Source organism: Macaca mulatta, chromosome X (genome assembly GCF_049350105.2).
Source record: "Macaca mulatta isolate MMU2019108-1 chromosome X, T2T-MMU8v2.0, whole genome shotgun sequence".
In the NCBI taxonomy this organism is placed as follows: domain Eukaryota; kingdom Metazoa; phylum Chordata; class Mammalia; order Primates; family Cercopithecidae; genus Macaca; species Macaca mulatta.
The window spans coordinates 37,849,539-37,868,202 of NC_133426.1; the positions used below are offsets into that span (position 1 = coordinate 37,849,539).

The 18,664-nt window shown below is 39.3% G+C and overlaps 1 protein-coding gene across 16 annotated transcripts in view; it reads left to right on the forward strand.

The window, feature by feature from the left end:
* SYTL5 (synaptotagmin like 5) overlaps positions 1 to 18,664 on the forward strand; it is a 242,248-nt gene that overhangs the window by 124,245 nt on the left and 99,339 nt on the right. For 11 of the 16 annotated variants that reach the window (XM_015127172.3, XM_028842400.2, XM_077988439.1 and 8 more), the window contains exon 2: positions 11,043 to 11,519. In XM_015127172.3, the coding sequence (XP_014982658.2) occupies positions 11,401 to 11,519 (119 nt within the window). In that variant the 5' untranslated portion in view covers positions 11,043 to 11,400. Of the gene's footprint in view, positions 1 to 8,484; positions 8,580 to 11,042; positions 11,520 to 18,664 lie in introns of those variants that run through there. The other 5 variants (XM_077988441.1, XM_077988436.1, XM_077988438.1 and 2 more) reach the window with 3 other exon arrangements.

Consider the following 18,664-nt stretch of genomic DNA (forward strand, 5'->3'; position numbering starts at 1 on the left):
TGGCTAGTGGCTATTCCTCCAACTTCAAAGCCTATCACCTCAGCCTCTGCTTGTGTCGTCACACCTGCTTTTCTGACTTTAACTCTACTACCTCACTCTTATAAGGACCATTGTGATTACATTGGGATCACCCATGTAATCCAGGCTAATCTCTTCATCTCAAGATCTTTTGCGTAATCACATCTGCAAAGTTTTGCCATCTAAGGTAACATATTCACAGGTTCTGGGGATAAGGACATGGACTTCTCTGGGAGCCATGATTCAGTTTATCATAGATAGCTAAGCTAAACTAGGAGTCAGCCATTTAAGCAGATCCCTGTGGATACTTAGGAATTGGGAGATGGAGAAATGGGGAAAGTATTCCAGGCAGAGTCTTACAAATAGGAGGATCTGGAGGTGAGGAAGATTACGGCTTTTTTAGAGGAATGAAATTTTGAGTGTGATTAGAGGATAGATACGTTAGAGAGAGGTAAGCAAGGGCCAAATCATGAAGGGTTTTGTAAACCATATTCAGCAACTTGAACTCTTAAAAAGCAAAGGGAAGACATCAAAGGGTATTCAGTATAAGAGCAACAATTATCAATTTGTATTTTGGAATTGCACATAGAAGAGCCAGATTGGAGGCACAAAACTATGATGCTGATGAACCATGGTGGTGTCACCCAATTCACAGCATATCTGAAACCCAAATCCATTATTTCCCACAAAAGCCAGCACATTTTTCAGCTTCCATGTTCCTAGCAATGTCACCTGTATTCTTCTAGGATTCAATTCTTAATATTATTTTTGGCCTCTTTCTTTCTTTGGCTTCTTACTCTAGTCAGTCACCACACCTTACTGGTCCTTGAAAATTTTTTGAAGACATAAAATAATATATGGTTATATGAATACATCCAAAATAATAAACAATATGGAAATAAGTCCCTGTTCATCCCTTCTCTGACCCCTAACAATCCAACTCTCATCTTCATATGCAACCTGATTCACGATCAATATGCATTATTCTGTGCCTTTTATTATGCATTTACATTTATTATATACATGCATATATCTACTGCATTGTTTTAAAAGCATTTGCATTAAAAAGTGTAATTATCTTGTCTATTTTCAGCTCAAAATATAACTTAAGATATTTTCCATGTCCATGTATATTAAATGCCTCATTTTAAAATTGAACATTGGTATTGTTGTCTTTTCCAGCTTCTAGAACTTCTAACTCTAATAGCATCTAACAGCTTCTAACTTTAGACTATTGCAAAATTTCTACTATTGATAATTACACTATAAAGTAAGTGTATCTTATAACTTATTTTCCAAATCTTTCTCTTTTGAAATGTTTATTAAGGCTTTCTCTTTGCCAGCATTTTTAAAGGTAGAAGTAGTCTTCTCTTTAAAAATATCAAAATACACAATGCCAAGAAAATAACCAATGATATTAAATATTAGGTTGGCGCAAAAGTAATTGCAGTTTTTGCCATTTTGCCTTTTTCCAAACTGAGAGTTCTGTGAAAATTCACATGGACATTAAAGACTCTGAGAAGTTCTGTAGAAAAAGAAAATATTTAACTTGGTTTAAGTATCCAAAATTTTTGTTGAATGACATCACTTGATATAGTTTGGCTGTGTCCCCACCCAAATCTCTTGAATTGTAGCTCCCATAATCCCCATGTGTTGTGAGAGGGACCTGGTGGGAGGTAATTGAATCATGGGGACAGGTTTTCCCATGCTGTTCTTGTGATAGTGAATAAGTCTCATGAGATCTGATGGTTTAATAAAGGGCAGTTCCCCTGCACTCGCTCTTTTGCCTGCCACCATGTAAGATGTGCCTTTGCTCCTCCTTTGTCTTCCACCATGATTGTGAGACCTCCCCAGCCATATGGAAATGTGAGTCCATTAAAGCTCTTTTTTTTTTTTTTAAATAAATTACCCAGTCTCAGGTATTTCTTCATAGCAGTATGAAAATGGACTAATAGAGCACTGTTAACAATTCCACAGAATATCTAATAACGTCTCATGGGATACTGTTGTTCCATGAAGGCAATGTGTGGCCTCAAATATAGTGGTTACAAGCAGGGTCCCTGAAACCAAACTGTTCTGAATTACTTACCAGTTGACCTTGGGCAAGTTACTTAACACCTCTGTGCCTCAGTTTTCTCATCTATAAAATAGGAATAATAACAATTTTTTTCATTAGGAAGTCATAAGGATTAGTTGAATAAGTGTTAGTGGTTATTATTTGGAGCATTCTGAGGATACTGCTCTTGAAGCATTGGTATGAAGTTGATGGCACCGTTAGCCTCTCTATTGTTATTTGGATAATCAATATCATTGTGAAATTTTAAAAAATCTTGACTCTGGCACTCCCACGTAATGTACCACACAGAATTGCCCGTGTGAGAAGAAATGGCTCTGTTGCAAAGAAATGCCTGCAATTTCATAGCATCTATCCTTGAATCATTTAGTTTGGGGTTCGTTGTAAAAGTACTACTTTTTTCTCTATCCACAGCGTGGCAGTTCTCACCTTTTGACAGTCATGTGGACTGCTGTACTTGTGGTAATCCAATCACAGCTGCCTTGCAGGATGACTGCTCCTCTGTTTGAAAGGCATCCTCAAGGGAATTTTGCATATGTGATTTAGCTTGTATTCTAAGCATCCTAAACATGTCTGTAAGTGTGCTGAAAACTCATCTAATTTGTGTTGTCACATGGTGACAGGCAAACAGGAAATTAACTTTATTTCTATTAATTTCATCCTAGGAGCACTCTCAGAAATATTCTATATTTAAAGCTGCATTTCAAGTACACAGTAATGAGATATATTCAGACATACCCTTTCCTTTGATTCAAATATTGGCCCCTATTATTTTTAAGTGTGTGTCACTCAAAACAGATGCTTTTTAAACTTATGTCCCTTTGTGATGCTATGAGAATATTTGATTATCACATCTTTTTGATAATCAGAAGTTAATGACTTGTCCAAAGTTATCTATGCCGAAATGCAACAGAATGACGTACAAAGCATCTTGTCACCTTTTTAAATAGCTTAGCATAGTTCAACAAGGTTACTGGCCACGGAGGGAAAAATCTACATCTGCATTTAAAGAGAGAGATCTGTTTAAGTTAGGAATTGAAGAATAAAAGAAAAAGGAATTTCACTCTCCTAATCTGACTAGTGTTTACTAGCCACATTTTACTAAAAGAATGAGGATCAATTACTCATTTTTTTCTCTACTTGATTAAAATGTGTAATGGGTAAGGGATTCTCCAGGTGAGGTATGAGATAGCTGAAAAGAGATACGCAATGATATATCCTCAGGTGAAGTCATTGCAGCCCAGATGCTGGTCTTCAGTGCAAAGGCTGAAAAATTTGATTTGGTTAGCACACAGCAAACAGATCTGACATGGGTTCAAACTAAACCAAACATGGAGAACTCCATAAACAGGACCAGAACATTCACTCCTCAAGGGAGAGCTCTATGGGAAGCCAACTTATAATCAAAAGTGTCTGGGAGGAAGTGAGATTGAGCAAGGGGAATTAGCTGTATGATTTGAGTGATTCATGGCATGAAAATTTCCCAGAATGAGGCTCCATCACCTAGTGTGGAACATGCGCTACAGGGAACAAACAATTATTTTCATTTTCATTCCCTTTCTCTAGTTGGAGTCTGGATGGGCACTGTCATCACCTAGCTCCTTAAATCTTCCTTGTCTATGCTTTCGTTCACTGTCTCCTTTTCTTCACCCTGTATTTCTCTGGAAGGACTGTGTTATCATCAACTGCATTCTATCTTACTAAATTTATAATCATAGTCCAGTGCTGCCTTCTGGAGAAAACATCCTGATTTTCTTGATAGAGTTTTGCCTACTTCTGATCTCCTTAGCCAACTGTTACTGGAAAGGGGTCCTGATCCAGATCCCAAGAGAGGGTTCTTGGATCTCACACAAGAAAGAATTGGAGGTGAGTCCATAGAGTACAGTGAAAGCAAGTTTATTAAGAAAGTAAAGGAATAAAAGAACGGCTACTCCATAGGCTGAGCAGCCCCGAGGGCTGTTGGTTGTCCATTTTTATGCTTATTTCTGGATTATATGCTAAACAAGGGGTGGATTATTCATGCCTCCCCTTTTTAGACCATACAGGGTAACTTCCTGATGTTGCCATGGCATCTGTAAACTGTCATGGCACTGGTGGGAGTGTAGCAGTGAGGATGACCAGAGGTCACTCATCACCATCTTGGTTTTGCAGCTTCTTTACTGCAAACAGTTTTATCAACGAGGTCTTTATGACCTGTATCTTGTGCTGACTTCCTGTCTCATCCTGTGACTTAGAATACTTAACCATCTGGGAATGCAGCCCAGTAGGTTTCAGCCTCACTTTACCCAGCTCCTATTTAAGATGGCGTTGTTCTGATTCAAACATCTCTTACATTTTCCCCTTCCCTTTTACAAGAGAATCCTGAATCCTAAGGGTTGCAGAGAAATGAAGATCCATCTTCTGTAACTTCTTCATGCTGAACAGGGGTGATGATATTCCTGCCTAACTATTAGGGTCTCTTGTATTCAAGATAGAGAGGAGCTCAGTCAGAAAGTGTCAGTATCGTGAGGGCCATTCATAACTCTTGAGTTCTGACAAAATGTGATATCTGGAAGATTAGTAAGTATTCAATTTAAGAAAATTTTCAGTAAACTTATTTTGCATTATTACACAAAGAGTACAACAGCAATATATTCCACAACAGTAAAGCAAGATAAGCAAAATTATCCCAAGTAAACTAAATTAGAAGGCTTTCCATGAACTGGGCAACTGTTGGAAACAAGCTGATATGGAGTCACTAGCCAATTTCAATATGTGCCCAGAATTAGAATATTGAACCATATTTTTACATTACACATCCCTTTTGTTTCTTTTGAGATGCAGTCAGACATCACGAATTGGTTCACAGGAATAAGCAGGGTCAGTCTAAATTGCAGGAAAAAAACGACAACAACAACTACAAAAAAAACAACTGATGAGAACTAGAGTTTAATAACAGGAGTACCACACTTCTGGAAACATAATTTTTCTCTCTCCAGTTTTCCATTTGTATTAAAGACAAATCATGGTAAGACAGATTTGATTGCAAAATAATCCTTAGTCTTATACTTATCCTGATTATTTGTATAAAGTGCAGCAAGAATAATTATTTTTCACATAGGCTTTTTAAATTGGCTTTGATGGAACTCTGTTCCATGAGAAATCTCAAATAATACCTTTTTTTAAAGCCAAGCCCAGCCATGGGTTTATATCCTCAAATATCTATGAATAAATTCTTCTTTTTTTTTGAAATGGAGTTTCACTTTGTTGCCCAGGCTGGAGTGCAATGGTGTGATCTTGGCTAACTGCAACCTCTGCCTCTTGAGTTCAAGATATTCTCCTGCCTCACCTTCCTGAGTATCTGGAATTACCGGTGCCTGCCACCATGCCTTGCTAATTTTTTGTATTTTTAGTAGAGATGGGGGTTTCACTATGTTCGCCAGGTTGATCTCGAACTCCTGACCTTGTGATCTGCCCACCTCAGCCTCCCAAAATGCTGGGATTACAGGCGTGAGCCACTGCGCCCAGCCAATTATTCTCCTCTTGAGGTCCCAAGATAACTTGCAGCTCCTGGACCTATTAGAAAGTGACATTCTTTACTTACCACAAGTCAGAAACCCTGTACAGGGAATGTGTAGAGAAGGTATAAGGCCAGTTTTCCCAAGGGGCTTTTATTAGCTCTGCAAGTCAAGTTTGAATCCTTAAAGGAAAATGCACCACTCCAGTCAAAGCCTTGGTAAAATAACCAGTTTCTCCAATTGTGTCCTGTTGCAAAAGAAAACAGATTCTTATTGTGCTTATGCAAATAACTATATTGCCGTAAGTTAAAAATACTCACAAATAGGTTCCAATTCTGGAGAAGTCAGGTAGAGAGAAACAAATATGCCCCAAATTTTGTTCACAAGAGTATACTTTACTCGACTGTTAAAAGCTGTAAATAGCTCAAAAGAAAAGTTGTCTCGACTCTGAAAAACAAAACAAAGGATCAGCAATGTTTTAAACAAAAAATCAAAAGATCACTTTGGTCTTCTATTAGTTCAATCCATGCAGTTAACTCCTGTCCTGCTTGATATTTATCAACATTTCAGCTTTTCATGAGAGTCCTGAAAGTTTTTTTTATTTATTCTAATGTCATAATCCCCAACGTTATCAGAAACCTGCATTCAAGAACACCTGTCAGAGTCCTTTAGCTGACTATAAACCACCTTTTAAATAGGACTAAAATAAGACAACTGTTGGTGGATGACAAAAATTTCTCAGGGCAGCCACAGTCAAAAAACATGATTGACAAAGAAATTTGATTACCTTGGTGGCAATGTTGACAATGTTTCCTGTATGATTTTTATACCAAATAAGCCAAATGTGATTTTTATATTAGTGTACTATTAATGTTAAACCCTATCCTTAAGAAAACTTTATAGATATATCCACCCAATTTTAATATTTGACTTAAGGTAAGATTCTTATACCTTTTATAACCCTTTACAAATTTATGTTAAAAAGCAGATTAGTGCTCTAAGAAAAACCTTTTGTGCTTATATCCCAATGTTCAATTCATGGAAAAACTGAATAATACCCCTTTAACTTAGCCAGTATGTTCACACACAGAATTTCTTTTACGAGATTAATTTGTCACAAGCCTTTCACAGCTCACTCAAACCTTCAAGTGTTTGAGTGTCTAATTTCAAACAATCCTTTAAACTCTTAGGCAAAAAAATCCATATTCCTATGACTTCTTATAATATTTTACCAAAAATGCATTTCAGTTTCTTTACACACTTCGCATGTAAAACTGTTTCTTCAGTTGTCTCAATAACATATTACAGTGTTAGCTTTTAGCAATTTTTACTTTTGGTGGAAAACCTGGTTAGTAAGCGATTTTAATTATGTACTAGGTATGGAGCCTAGGACAACAGATAAGATGTGACTTTTTCAAGCATAGCTAGGGGGCATGGCTAACACCACATGTCCCCAGGTCTTATCTAGAATCTAATGCTCTAAAGTAGGTAAATTGAACAATTTTCAAAAGTCAAAGAAGCAATTTATGACCTTAAAGCATTTAGTAAACTTAATATCTGACCTGTAAAATTTAGACCAAATGTGTTTCTTTTATCAATAATCTTTAAAACTCTGTTTATTTTCCAAAGATTACTTAAGTCACATGTACTAAAAGGCATTACACTTCTTACTTTTCTGACAAAATATTTGATTTAAGCTCTTATTTTTAAACTAATTAAAGATATTAAACATATCACACACACACACACAACACATAAATATACATACAGGAGAAGATTCAGTAATTGTAAGACTTTTCATTTGCCAGTTTCTAAGTTTCTCTTTAAGGCATGCAGTTTCTAGGGCTTAACTTGCAGGCACAGCTGGAAGGCAAAACAGATATACAAAATTAACAATCCCATTTTTATGCCAGATCCTGGATCCCAAAAAGAGGGAATCAGCCCATCTCCATGGGAGTCTTATCTCTCAGTGGTGGGTGGGGACTTTTTTTTTAACCTTCTAGGTTGCCAACAGCATGCTTCTCTGATCTAAACATGCAAAAAGCCACATATTCCCCAATAACTGCCATTAGCCTTCCCCAAAAGTATATTTCCTACCTAGTTATTACACACCAAAGTTATCTCATAATACTAAGCAATTTCTGACTCCCCAAAAGTAAAAAACATTGGATAATGCAATGCAAAACAGAATAGAACCTTAGATTTTTAAAGGAATCTATCCATTTCCAATTCCTGGGGTTTCATGAAGAAAACGGGTTTTTCTCAAAACCCAGTCTGTGGTGCCTCCTCTGTTTTTCCCAAGGAGTCTCATGCTGTTAGAGCTTGAATATCCACTTAAAAATAAGCTAACTTTTAACCATAGCACTCTTTTTAAAAAGTCCTTTTAAATCTCTTATTCCTGAACTTTAGCCAGGCCAAATGGCCAATATTCCTGTCTTCTGAGCTTTACCAAAGGAAACCTCCCAGGTGCTCAAAGAAAGGAAAAATTCAAGAAGTGAAGCCGGAAGTTGTTCATCATGGAGGGGAAGAGAATCTACAAATGGCAAAGGTCACACAGATATCAAACTGGAAAAGACTCATTCCCTAATCCCGGAATTGAACCTGGGCCACCATTGTAAAACAGTGAAGCCTCTGATGCTGAGCTACAGCATTGGGCAGTTTCCATTGCCCTTCCCAGAAGGAGCCTAGAGCGGCCAATTTTGAGCTTGCAAAGGCTTTTAACTTCTCAAGATAATTTTTAGTGCTAACCATGACATGAATTCCAAAGTTCCTGTTCTCTGGAAGGTGGAGACCAAGAGAAAGTACTGCCACATAGTTAAAAGGTCAAGCTCCCAAGGAAATAAAACAAGATGAGAGGGAAACGTTACCAGTTTTTTGTTTTTGTTTTTGCTTTTTTTTGGGGACCTGCAGCAAAGTTTTAACTGACCTGTTTGCTGGGCTGGCTTGAACAGCGTGCTTACAGGAGTCCTAAGCCTGTGTTCTATCCTAAGGTACCCTTCTCCATTACAGAACAACACAGAAAGACAAATTTATAGCACAAAGTACAGATTTTCACTACAGCTTAAGACTAGCCTCACAATTCCTTTTTCTGATTAATCAAAACTTGATAGAGTTTTGGCTACTTCTGATCTCCTTAGCCACCTACTTACATACCAGTTCAGATAATATTAGTCTGTTGGTCCAGGTACAGAAGAATAAAAATTCATTTAGGCCTAATTTTGTTAATTACACTCTCAAAGGGCAATTTTATTTCTCTTATATTCTTACTTCATCTCTCATCTTCTCTGTCACCTTCATATGCTACCCATGGTGTTACTTCCCTCCCTTCATTCTCTTCACAGGCCAGACTCTTGGATTTTTAGAGAGCAGATTTGTATTTATAGCCCAAGGCAGGGATACCTATAAGCTTCAGGTCAAGCATTTTTATAGCTACCAACCCCTTGAATAATTTCTGAATACGATTCTATAAAATATTCACAGAGTACAGTCTAAGTCTGACATTTTAAACACAAAATATGTCTTCAATGAATGCTGACTGTAATGATAACATAGTCATTCACTGAGTTTTCTTTTTTTTTTTTTTCCATTTCATCACAAAACCAGATGAGATACACAAGGGATGGAAAAAAACAACTGTGTTCTTTCTCTGCGGAGACTGTAGTTGACAGTGATGCAAAAAAACAAACAATTAACCTTTCTGAAAAGCCCGGTTGGTCCTAAACTAATTGCTTCCTCTTCTTTTCAACCTTGGAGCACTCTGGGCCCTGTTGCCTCTAGAGCTTTCAAGATGGAGGGAAGACCTAGAGCAAATCCAAAGAATACGCACTGACCTGAGCAGCTTCTTAAGAGGGGGTTGGCTCTAGGTCTGTAGGAAGCAGTTCAGTTCTGAGTCATTTCAGCAACGTTCTGGTTTGGTGTACACTGTATAGAACAAACACATGGGGGTTTGTGGAAGTTGAGAAGGATCTAGACAAGATCCTCTCCTTTCAGATCTCCTGAGATTTAGGGGTCAGCCTGACCTTATGGTTACTGGGAAGCCCCAAAGTAGCCTTTAAGTATGTATCTAGTTATTCCTGGAAGCCTTACTAGAGGCAAGCAAACCAAGTGTAACTTGCAGGTAGACTGTAGTTCATAGCTCTGGGGGGAAGCTAAGGGACAGTATCATGGGATGATACCCAATCACAAAAATCAGGTAGATTACCCAAGAAGTCATCATTCTTAAGCAGCTTTAGAGAGAGAATCCAGGTAACAAACCCATGAAAGAATGTGCTCAAGAGTTAGGATGAGAGTCAGGGCCTGGTGAACTTTTTATGTTGACAAAGGGGTAGTTTTAAAACATCTATTTTACAATATATGATATGTACCTAGAATAATTCGCAAACAACCATGTACATCAGGAGATATAAGCACTCATTTTGGGAGTAAAACATTACCCAATGCATTGAAGCCCCTGTGTTCTCCCCTGTAATTGAATACCTGTGTCCCCCAGAGGTAATCATGATCTTGAATTTCCGTATTTGCCTATATTTATACTATGAATGTATGTGTTTCCAAATTTTATGTATATGTATATATTTGCAAGTTATACAATTCATGTATGTGTGTATATATATATATGCTATCATTTTTTTTCATGAATTCTTGCACAACGTAATTTTTTTGTTTTTAAGAGACAGGGTCTCACTCTTTTGCCCAGGCTATAGTGCAGTGGCGCAATCTCAAAGCTCACTACAGTCCTGGGCTCAAGTGATCCTCCTGCCTTAGCCTTCCAAGTACCTGGGACTACAGGTGTCTGCCACCATGTCCAGCTAATTTTTAAATATTTTGTAGAGACATGGGTCTCACTATGTTGCCCAGGCTGATCTCAAACTCCTGGCCTCAAGAGATCCTCCCACCTTGGCCTTCCAAAATGTTGGGATTACAGACGTGAGCCACCACACCCAGCCTGTAACTTAATTTTTTTATTCAGCTGTGTTTGTGAGATCTATTTAGGTTGATGCATGTAGCAGAGGTTCATATTTGTTTCAACAGCAGGGCTTTCTATGCTGTGGGCCTAGTTTTGGAAAGGAAGGAAGAAAGAAGGAGGGAGCCACTTAAAGGCCCTGACCTGTTATAGGCAGTCCAGATTGTGCACTTAGTGTCCCAAAGTGGTGACCCAATTCACCCATCAGTCAGCTGCAAGAGTGGCGATGTGATGCAGCTGGCGGAGGAAGCTAATTATAATGGAGAAAACTGAATTTGCGTAGAGAACCGGGAATCAACTAAATACAAATAACATTTCCTGGTTAAAAAAACACCAAATAAGGATTTAAAAAATGCATGTTTACTGTTTTAAAAAATAGTTTTTTGAGTCAGATACAGCAAAATTTCAAAATTAGGCAGTTTTACAAGTGCTATGGGAAAAATAGCCTAATTAAACTTTTCTCTCCTCTTTTTTTTCTCCACCGTCTTAGTGTTTTCTGCATTCTGTCCCAGCGGATCTGATTCCTGTTCTGAAGAACTGAAGTTCAGCATCGTTAGTTAAATTCAGCTGCTGCCTGACTGTACACCACAGCAAAGGCTTTGGAGACATTTCACAGTTAAAACTATAATGACTTTCTTGGAGTGTAATCCCAGTGGAGGCTGTTCTACATATAGCCTGAAAGAATACTTAACTACCATCAGCAATTCTGCAGAGACCTTGTAAAAAACACACTTTACACCAAACAACTGAGTGATTCTGAGTTGGTTGGGGGAACCTTAGTTGTAGATATCAATTTACCTTCTTGAAGACTCAACCACTGCTACTCAGAGAGCTGCTGCTGAAATACCATGTCTAAGAACTCAGAGTTCATCAATCTGTCATTTTTATTGGATCATGAGAAGGAAATGATCCTGGGCGTCCTAAAGAGAGATGAATATTTGAAAAAAGTGGAGGACAAGAGAATAAGGTAGTATTCTTTTTATTTTTTCAGTCCTCCTTGACTGCTTTCTGTTTGTTTGAAGCAATTTGGATCAGAAATGGGCCAAGTGCAACCACACTGGGGACAGAGGTCAGTTAGGAACTTCATGAGTTCTCAGCAGTAGCCCAAATATCAGAAAACTTTGGTGTTTCACCATTTAGCCAGACATGAAAATGAAATTTAGCTAATAAAATGGTGTTGATGAGAACACTTAATTTGCTAAGTGTTCATAATTTTTAGTTAAAAGGAAGGACTACCCAAGTTTGAGTACCAGCTCTGGCAAGTATTAGTCGTGTGACTTTGAGCAAGCTACTCAACTTCCCTGTGCCTTGGTTTCCTCGTCGGTAAAACAAAGATAATAATAGTACCCACCTCATAGGGTTGTTGTAAAGATTAAGGAAGTTTGTACATATGTAGTGCCTGTCACCTAAGTGTTCAATAAATGTTAGCTATTATTTATTTGTAATGCCTTTGTCAGATCAGTCTTACTGGGGATTTACCTCCAGGACAGCTGGGAGAAGAAAGGGACCTGGAGAGTAAAAAGTTCCCATCATACCCCAGAAACCACTGAATTTTTAAAAACAAGTTTCTTGTGAAGAAAGTTGAATAATATGGGCACAGCTGAGTTTCTTTTTTTTTTTTTTTTAATTTATTTATTATTATTATTATACTTTAAGTTGTAGGGTACATGTGCATAACGTGCAGGTTTGTTACATATGTATACTTGTGCCTTGTTGGTGTGCTGCACCCATCAACTCGTCATTTACATCAGGTATAACTCCCAATGCAATCCCTCCCCCCTCCCCCCTCCCCCCTCCCCATGATAGGCCCCGGTGTGTGATGTTCCCCTTCCTGAGTCCAAGTGATCTCATTGTTCAGTTCCCACCTATGAGTGAGAACATGCGGTGTTTGGTTTTCTGTTCTTGTGATAGTTTGCTAAGAATGATGGTTTCCAGTTGCATCCATGTCCCTGCAAAGGACACAAACTCATCCTTTTTTATGGCTGCATAGTATTCCATGGTGTATATGTGCCACATTTTCTTAATCCAATCTCTCACTGATGAACATTTGGGTTGATTCCAAGTCTTTGCTATTGTGAATAGTGCCGGAATAAACATACGTGTGCATGTGTCTTTATAGCAGCATAATTTATAATCCTTTGGGTATATACCCAGTAATGGGATGGCTGGGTCATATGGTACATCTAGTTCTAGATCCTTGAGGAATCGCCATACTGTTTTCCATAATGGTTGAACTAGTTTACAATCCCACCAACAGTGTAAAAGTGTTCCTATTTCTCCACATCCTCTCCAGCACCTGTTGTTTCCTGACTTTTTAATGATTGCCATTCTAACTGGTGTGAGATGGTATCTCATTGTGGTTTTGATTTGCATTTCTCTGATGGCCAGTGATGATGAGCATTTTTTCATGTGTCTGTTGGCTGTATGAATGTCTTCTTTTGAGAAATGTCTGTTCATATCCTTTGCCCACTTTTTGATGGGGTTGTTTGTTTTTTCCTTGTAAATTTGTTTGAGTTCTTTGTAGGTTCTGGATATTAGCCCTTTGTCAGATGAGTAGATTGCAAAAATTTTCTCCCATTCTGTAGGTTGCCTGTTCACTCTGATGGTAGTTTCTTTTGCTGTGCAGAAGCTCTTTAGTTTAATTAGATCCCATTTGTCAATTTTGGCTTTTGCTGCTGTTGCTTTTGGTGTTTTAGACATGAAGTCTTTGCCCATGCCTATGTCCTGAATGGTACTACCTAGGTTTTCCTCTAGGATTTTTATGGTATTAGGTCTAACATTTAAGTCTCTAATCCATCTTGAATTAATTTTCGTATAAGGAGTAAGGAAAGGATCCAGTTTCAGCTTTCTACTTATGGCTAGCCAATTTTCCCAGCACCATTTATTAAATAGGGAATCCTTTCCCCATTTCTTGTTTCTCTCAGGTTTGTCAAAGATCAGATGGCTGTAGATGTGTGGTATTATTTCTGAGGACTCTGTTCTGTTCCATTGGTCTATATCTCTGTTTTGGTACCAGTACCATGCTGTTTTGGTTACTGTAGCCTTGTAGTATAGTTTGAAGTCAGGTAGCGTGATGCCTCCAGCTTTGTTCTTTTGACTTAGGATTGTCTTGGAGATGCGGGCTCTTTTTTGGTTCCATATGAACTTTAAAGCAGTTTTTTCCAATTCTGTGAAGAAACTCGTTGGTAGCTTGATGGGGATGGCATTGAATCTATAAATTACCTTGGGCAGTATGGCCATTTTCATGATATTGATTCTTCCTATCCATGAGCATGGTATGTTCTTCCATTTGTTTGTGTCCTCTTTTATTTCACTGAGCAGTGGTTTGTAGTTCTCCTTGAAGAGGTCCTTTACATCCCTTGTAAGTTAGATTCCTAGGTATTTTATTCTCTTTGAAGCAATTGCGAATGGAAGTTCATTCCTGATTTGGCTCTCTGTTTGTCTGTTACTGATGTATAAGAATGCTTGTGATTTTTGCACATTAATTTTGTATCCTGAGACTTTGCTGAAGTTGCTTATCAGCTTAAGGAGATTTTGGGCTGAGACAATGGGGTTTTCTAAATATACAATCATGTCATCTGCAAAGAGGGACAATTTGACTTCCTCTTTTCCTAACTGAATACCCTTGATTTCTTTCTCTTGCCTAATTGCCCTAGCCAGAACTTCCAACACTATGTTGAATAGGAGTGGTGAGAGAGGGCATCCCTGTCTTGTGCCAGTTTTCAAAGGGAATTTTTCCAGTTTTTGCCCATTCAGTATGATATTGGCTGTGGGTTTGTCATAGATAGCTCTTATTATTTTGAGGTACGTTCCATCAATACCGAATTTATTGAGCGTTTTTAGCATGAAGGGCTGTTGAATTTTGTCAAAAGCCTTTTCTGCATCTATTGAGATAATCATGTGGTTCTTGTCTTTGGTTCTGTTTATATGCTGGATTATGTTTATTGATTTGCGAATGTTGAACCAGCCTTGCATCCCAGGGATGAAGCCCACTTGATCATGGTGGATAAGCTTTTTGATGTGTTGCTGAATCCGGTTTGCCAGTACTTTATTGAGGATTTTTGCATCGATGTTCATCAGGGATATTGGTCTAAAATTCTCTTTTTTTGTTGTGTCTCTGCCAGGCTTTGGTATCAGGATGATGTTGGCCTCATAAAATGAGTTAGGGAGGATTCCCTCTTTTTCTATTGATTGGAATAGTTTCAGAAGGAATGGTACCAACTCCTCCTTGTACCTCTGGTAGAATTCAGCTGTGAATCCATCTGGTCCTGGACTTTTTTTGGTTGGTAGGCTATTAATTATTGCCTCAATTTCAGAGCCTGCTATTGGTCTATTCAGGGATTCAACTTCTTCCTGGTTTAGTCTTGGAAGAGTGTAAGTGTCCAGGAAATTATCCATTTCTTCTAGATTTTCCAGTTTATTTGCGTAGAGGTGTTTATAGTATTCTCTGATGGTAGTTTGTATTTCTGTGGGGTCGGTGGTGATATCCCCTTTATCATTTTTAATTGCATCGATTTGATTCTTCTCTCTTTTCTTCTTTATTAGTCTTGCTAATGGTCTGTCAATTTTGTTGATCTTTTCAAAAAACCAACTCCTGGATTCATTGATTTTTTGGAGGGTTTTTTGTGTTTCTATCTCCTTCAGTTCTGCTCTGATCTTAGTTATTTCTTGCCTTCTGCTAGCTTTCAAATGTGTTTGCTCTTGCTTCTCTAGTTCTTTTAATTGCGATGTTAGAGTGTCAATTTTAGATCTTTCCTGCTTTCTCTTGTGGGCATTTAGTGCTATAAATTTCCCTCTACACACTGCTTTAAATGTGTCCCAGAGATTCTGGTATGTTGTATCTTTGTTCTCATTGGTTTCAAAGAACATCTTTATTTCAGCCTTCATTTTGTTATGTACCCAGTAGTCATTCAGGGGCAGGTTGTTCAGTTTCCATGTAGTTGAGCAGTTTTGATTGAGTTTCTTAGTCCTGAGTTCTAGTTTGATTGCACTGTGGTCTGAGAGACAGTTTGTTATAATTTCTGTTCTTGTACATTTGCTGAGGAGTGCTTTACTTCCAATTACGTGGTCAATTTTGGAGTAAGTACGATGTGGTGCTGAGAAGAATGTATATTCTGTTGATTTGGGGTGGAGAGTTCTATAGATGTCTATTAGGTCTGCTTGCTGCAGAGATGAGTTCAATTCCTGGATATCCTTGTTAACTTTCTGTCTCGTTGATCTGTCTAATGTTGACAGTGGAGTGTTGAAGTCTCCCATTATTATTGTATGGGAGTCTAAGTCTCTTTGTAAGTCTCTAAGGACTTGCTTGATGAATCTGGGTGCTCCTGTATTGGGTGCATATATATTTAGGATAGTTAGCTCTTCCTGTTGAATTGATCCCTTTACCATTATGTAATGGCCTTCTTTGTCTCTTTTGATCTTTGATGGTTTAAAGTCTGTTTTATCAGAGACTAGTATTGCAACCCCCGCTTTTTTTTGTTCTCCATTTGCTTGGTAAATCTTCCTCCATCCCTTTATTTTGAGCCTATGTATGTCTCTGCGTGTGAGATGGGTCTCCTGAATACAGCAGACTGATGGGTCTTGACTCTTTATCCAGTTTGCCAGTCTGTGTCTTTTAATTGGAGCATTTAGTCCATTTACATTTAAGGTTAAGATTGTTATGTGTGAACTTGATCCTGCCATTATGATATTAACTGGTTATTTTGCTCGTTAGTTGATGCAGTTTCTTCCTAGCCTCGATGGTCTTTACATTTTGGCATGTTTTTGCAATGGCTGGTACCGGTTGTTCCTTTCCATGTTTAGTGCTTCCTTCAGGGTCTCTTGTAAGGCAGGCCTAGTGGTGACAAAATCTCTAAGCATTTGCTTATCTGTAAAGGATTTTATTTCTCCTTCACTTATGAAACTTAGTTTGGCTGGATATGAAATTCTGGGTTGAAAATTCTTTTCTTTAAGAATGTTGAATATTGGCCCCCACTCTCTTCTGGCTTGTAGAGTTTCTGCTGAGAGATCTGCTGTTAGTCTGATGGGCTTCCCTTTGTGGGTAACCCGACCTTTCTCTCTGGCTGCCCTTAAGATTTTTTCCTTCATTTCAACTTTGGTGAATCTGGCAATTATGTGTCTTGGAGTTGCTCTTCTCGAGGAGTATCTTTGTGGCGTTCTCTGTATTTCCTGGATTTGAATGTTGGCCTGCCCTACTAGGTTGGGGAAGTTCTCCTGGATGATATCCTGAAGAGTGTTTTCCAACTTGGTTCCATTTTCCCCCTCACTTTCAGGCACCCCAATCAGACGTAGATTTGGTCTTTTTACATAATCCCATACTTCTTGCAGGCTTTGTTCATTTCTTTTTCTTCTTTTTTCTTTTGGTTTCTCTTCTCGCTTCATTTCATTCATTTGATCCTCAATCGCAGATACTCTTTCTTCCAGTTGATCGAGTCGGTTACTGAAGCTTGTGCATTTGTCACGTATTTCTCGTGTCATGGTTTTCATCTCTTTCATTTCGTTTATGACCTTCTCTGCATTAATTACTCTAGCCATCAATTCTTCCACTTTTTTTTCAAGATTTTTAGTTTCTTTGCGCTGGGTACGTAATTCCTCCTTTAGCTCTGAGAAATTTGATGGACTGAAGCCTTCTTCTCTCATCTCGTCAAAGTCATTCTCCGTCCAGCTTTGATCCATTGCTGGCGATGAGCTGCGCTCCTTTGCTGGGGGAGATGCGCTCTTATTTTTTGAATTTCCAGCTTTTCTGCCCTGCTTTTTCCCCATCTTTGTGGTTTTATCTGCCTCTGGTCTTTGATGATGGTGATGTACTGATGGGGTTTTGGTGTAGGTGTCCTTCCTGTTTGATAGTTTTCCTTCTAACAGTCAGGACCCTCAGCTGTAGGTCTGTTGGAGATTGCTTGAGGTCCACTCCAGACCCTGTTTGCCTGGGTATCAGCAGCAGAGGCTGCAGAAGATAGAATATTTCTGAACAGCGAGTGTACCTGTCTGATTCTTCCTTTGGAAGCTTCCTCTCAGGGGTGTACTCCACACTGTGAGGTGTGGGGTGTCAGACTGCCCCTAGTGGGGGATGTCTCCCAGTTAGGCTGCTCAGGGGTCAGGGACCCACTTGAGCAGGGAGTCTGTCCCTTCTCAGATCTCTGTCTCCGTGTTGGGAGATCCACTGCTCTCTTCAAAGCTGTCAGACAGAGTTGTTTGCATCTGCAGAGTTTTCTGCTGCGTTTGTATTGTTTACTGTGCCCTGTCCCCAGAGGTGGAGTCTACAGAGACAGGCAGGTTTCCTTGAGCTGCTGTGAGCTCCACTCAGTTCGAGCTTCCCAGCGGCTTTGTTTACCTACTTAAGCCTCAGCAATGGCGGGCGCCCCTCCCCCAGCCTTGCTGCTGCCTTGCCGGTAGATCACAGACTGCTGTGCTAGCAATGAGGGAGGCTCCGTGGGTGTGGGACCCTCCCGGCCAGGTGTGGGATATGATCTCTTGGTGTGCCTGTTTGCTTAAAGCGCAGTATTGGGGTGGGAGTTACCCGATTTTCCAGGTGTTGTGCGTCTCAGTTCCCCTGGCTAGGAAAAGGGATTCCCTTCCCCCTTGCGCTTCCCAGGGGAGGCAATGCCTTGCCCTTCTTCAGCTCTCGCTGGTCGGGCTGCAGCAGCTGACCAGCACCGATCCTCCGGCACTCCCCAGTGAGATGAACCCGGTACCTCAGTTGAAAATGCAGAAATCACCGGTCTTCTGTGTCGCTCACGCTGGGAGTTGGAGACTGGAGCTGTTCCTATTCAGCCATCTTGCTCCGCCCCCCAGCTGAGTTTCATATCTACTGTAGGCAGAGCTCATATTTAGCTGGTTTCCTGGGTATGACTTCACCTACTATTTCAGCCAGCATCAATTCTGATTGGTTGCGTCGCCTGCTCTAATTGGTCACATCATTGTTCCGATCATGCGCAAGATCCACTGTGATTGGCTGCTGCCTGTACTGTCTTTGTTTTAAAATATATTTGGTCATTACACGTCATCCCAGAAAAAAAGGAGCAGAAATAGAGTTCCCTCCTCAGTCACTGCCAACTATACAATGTGTAGGTTTTTTGTCTTGTATGGCTCCCCAAGTTCCAATCAGAAGCTTAT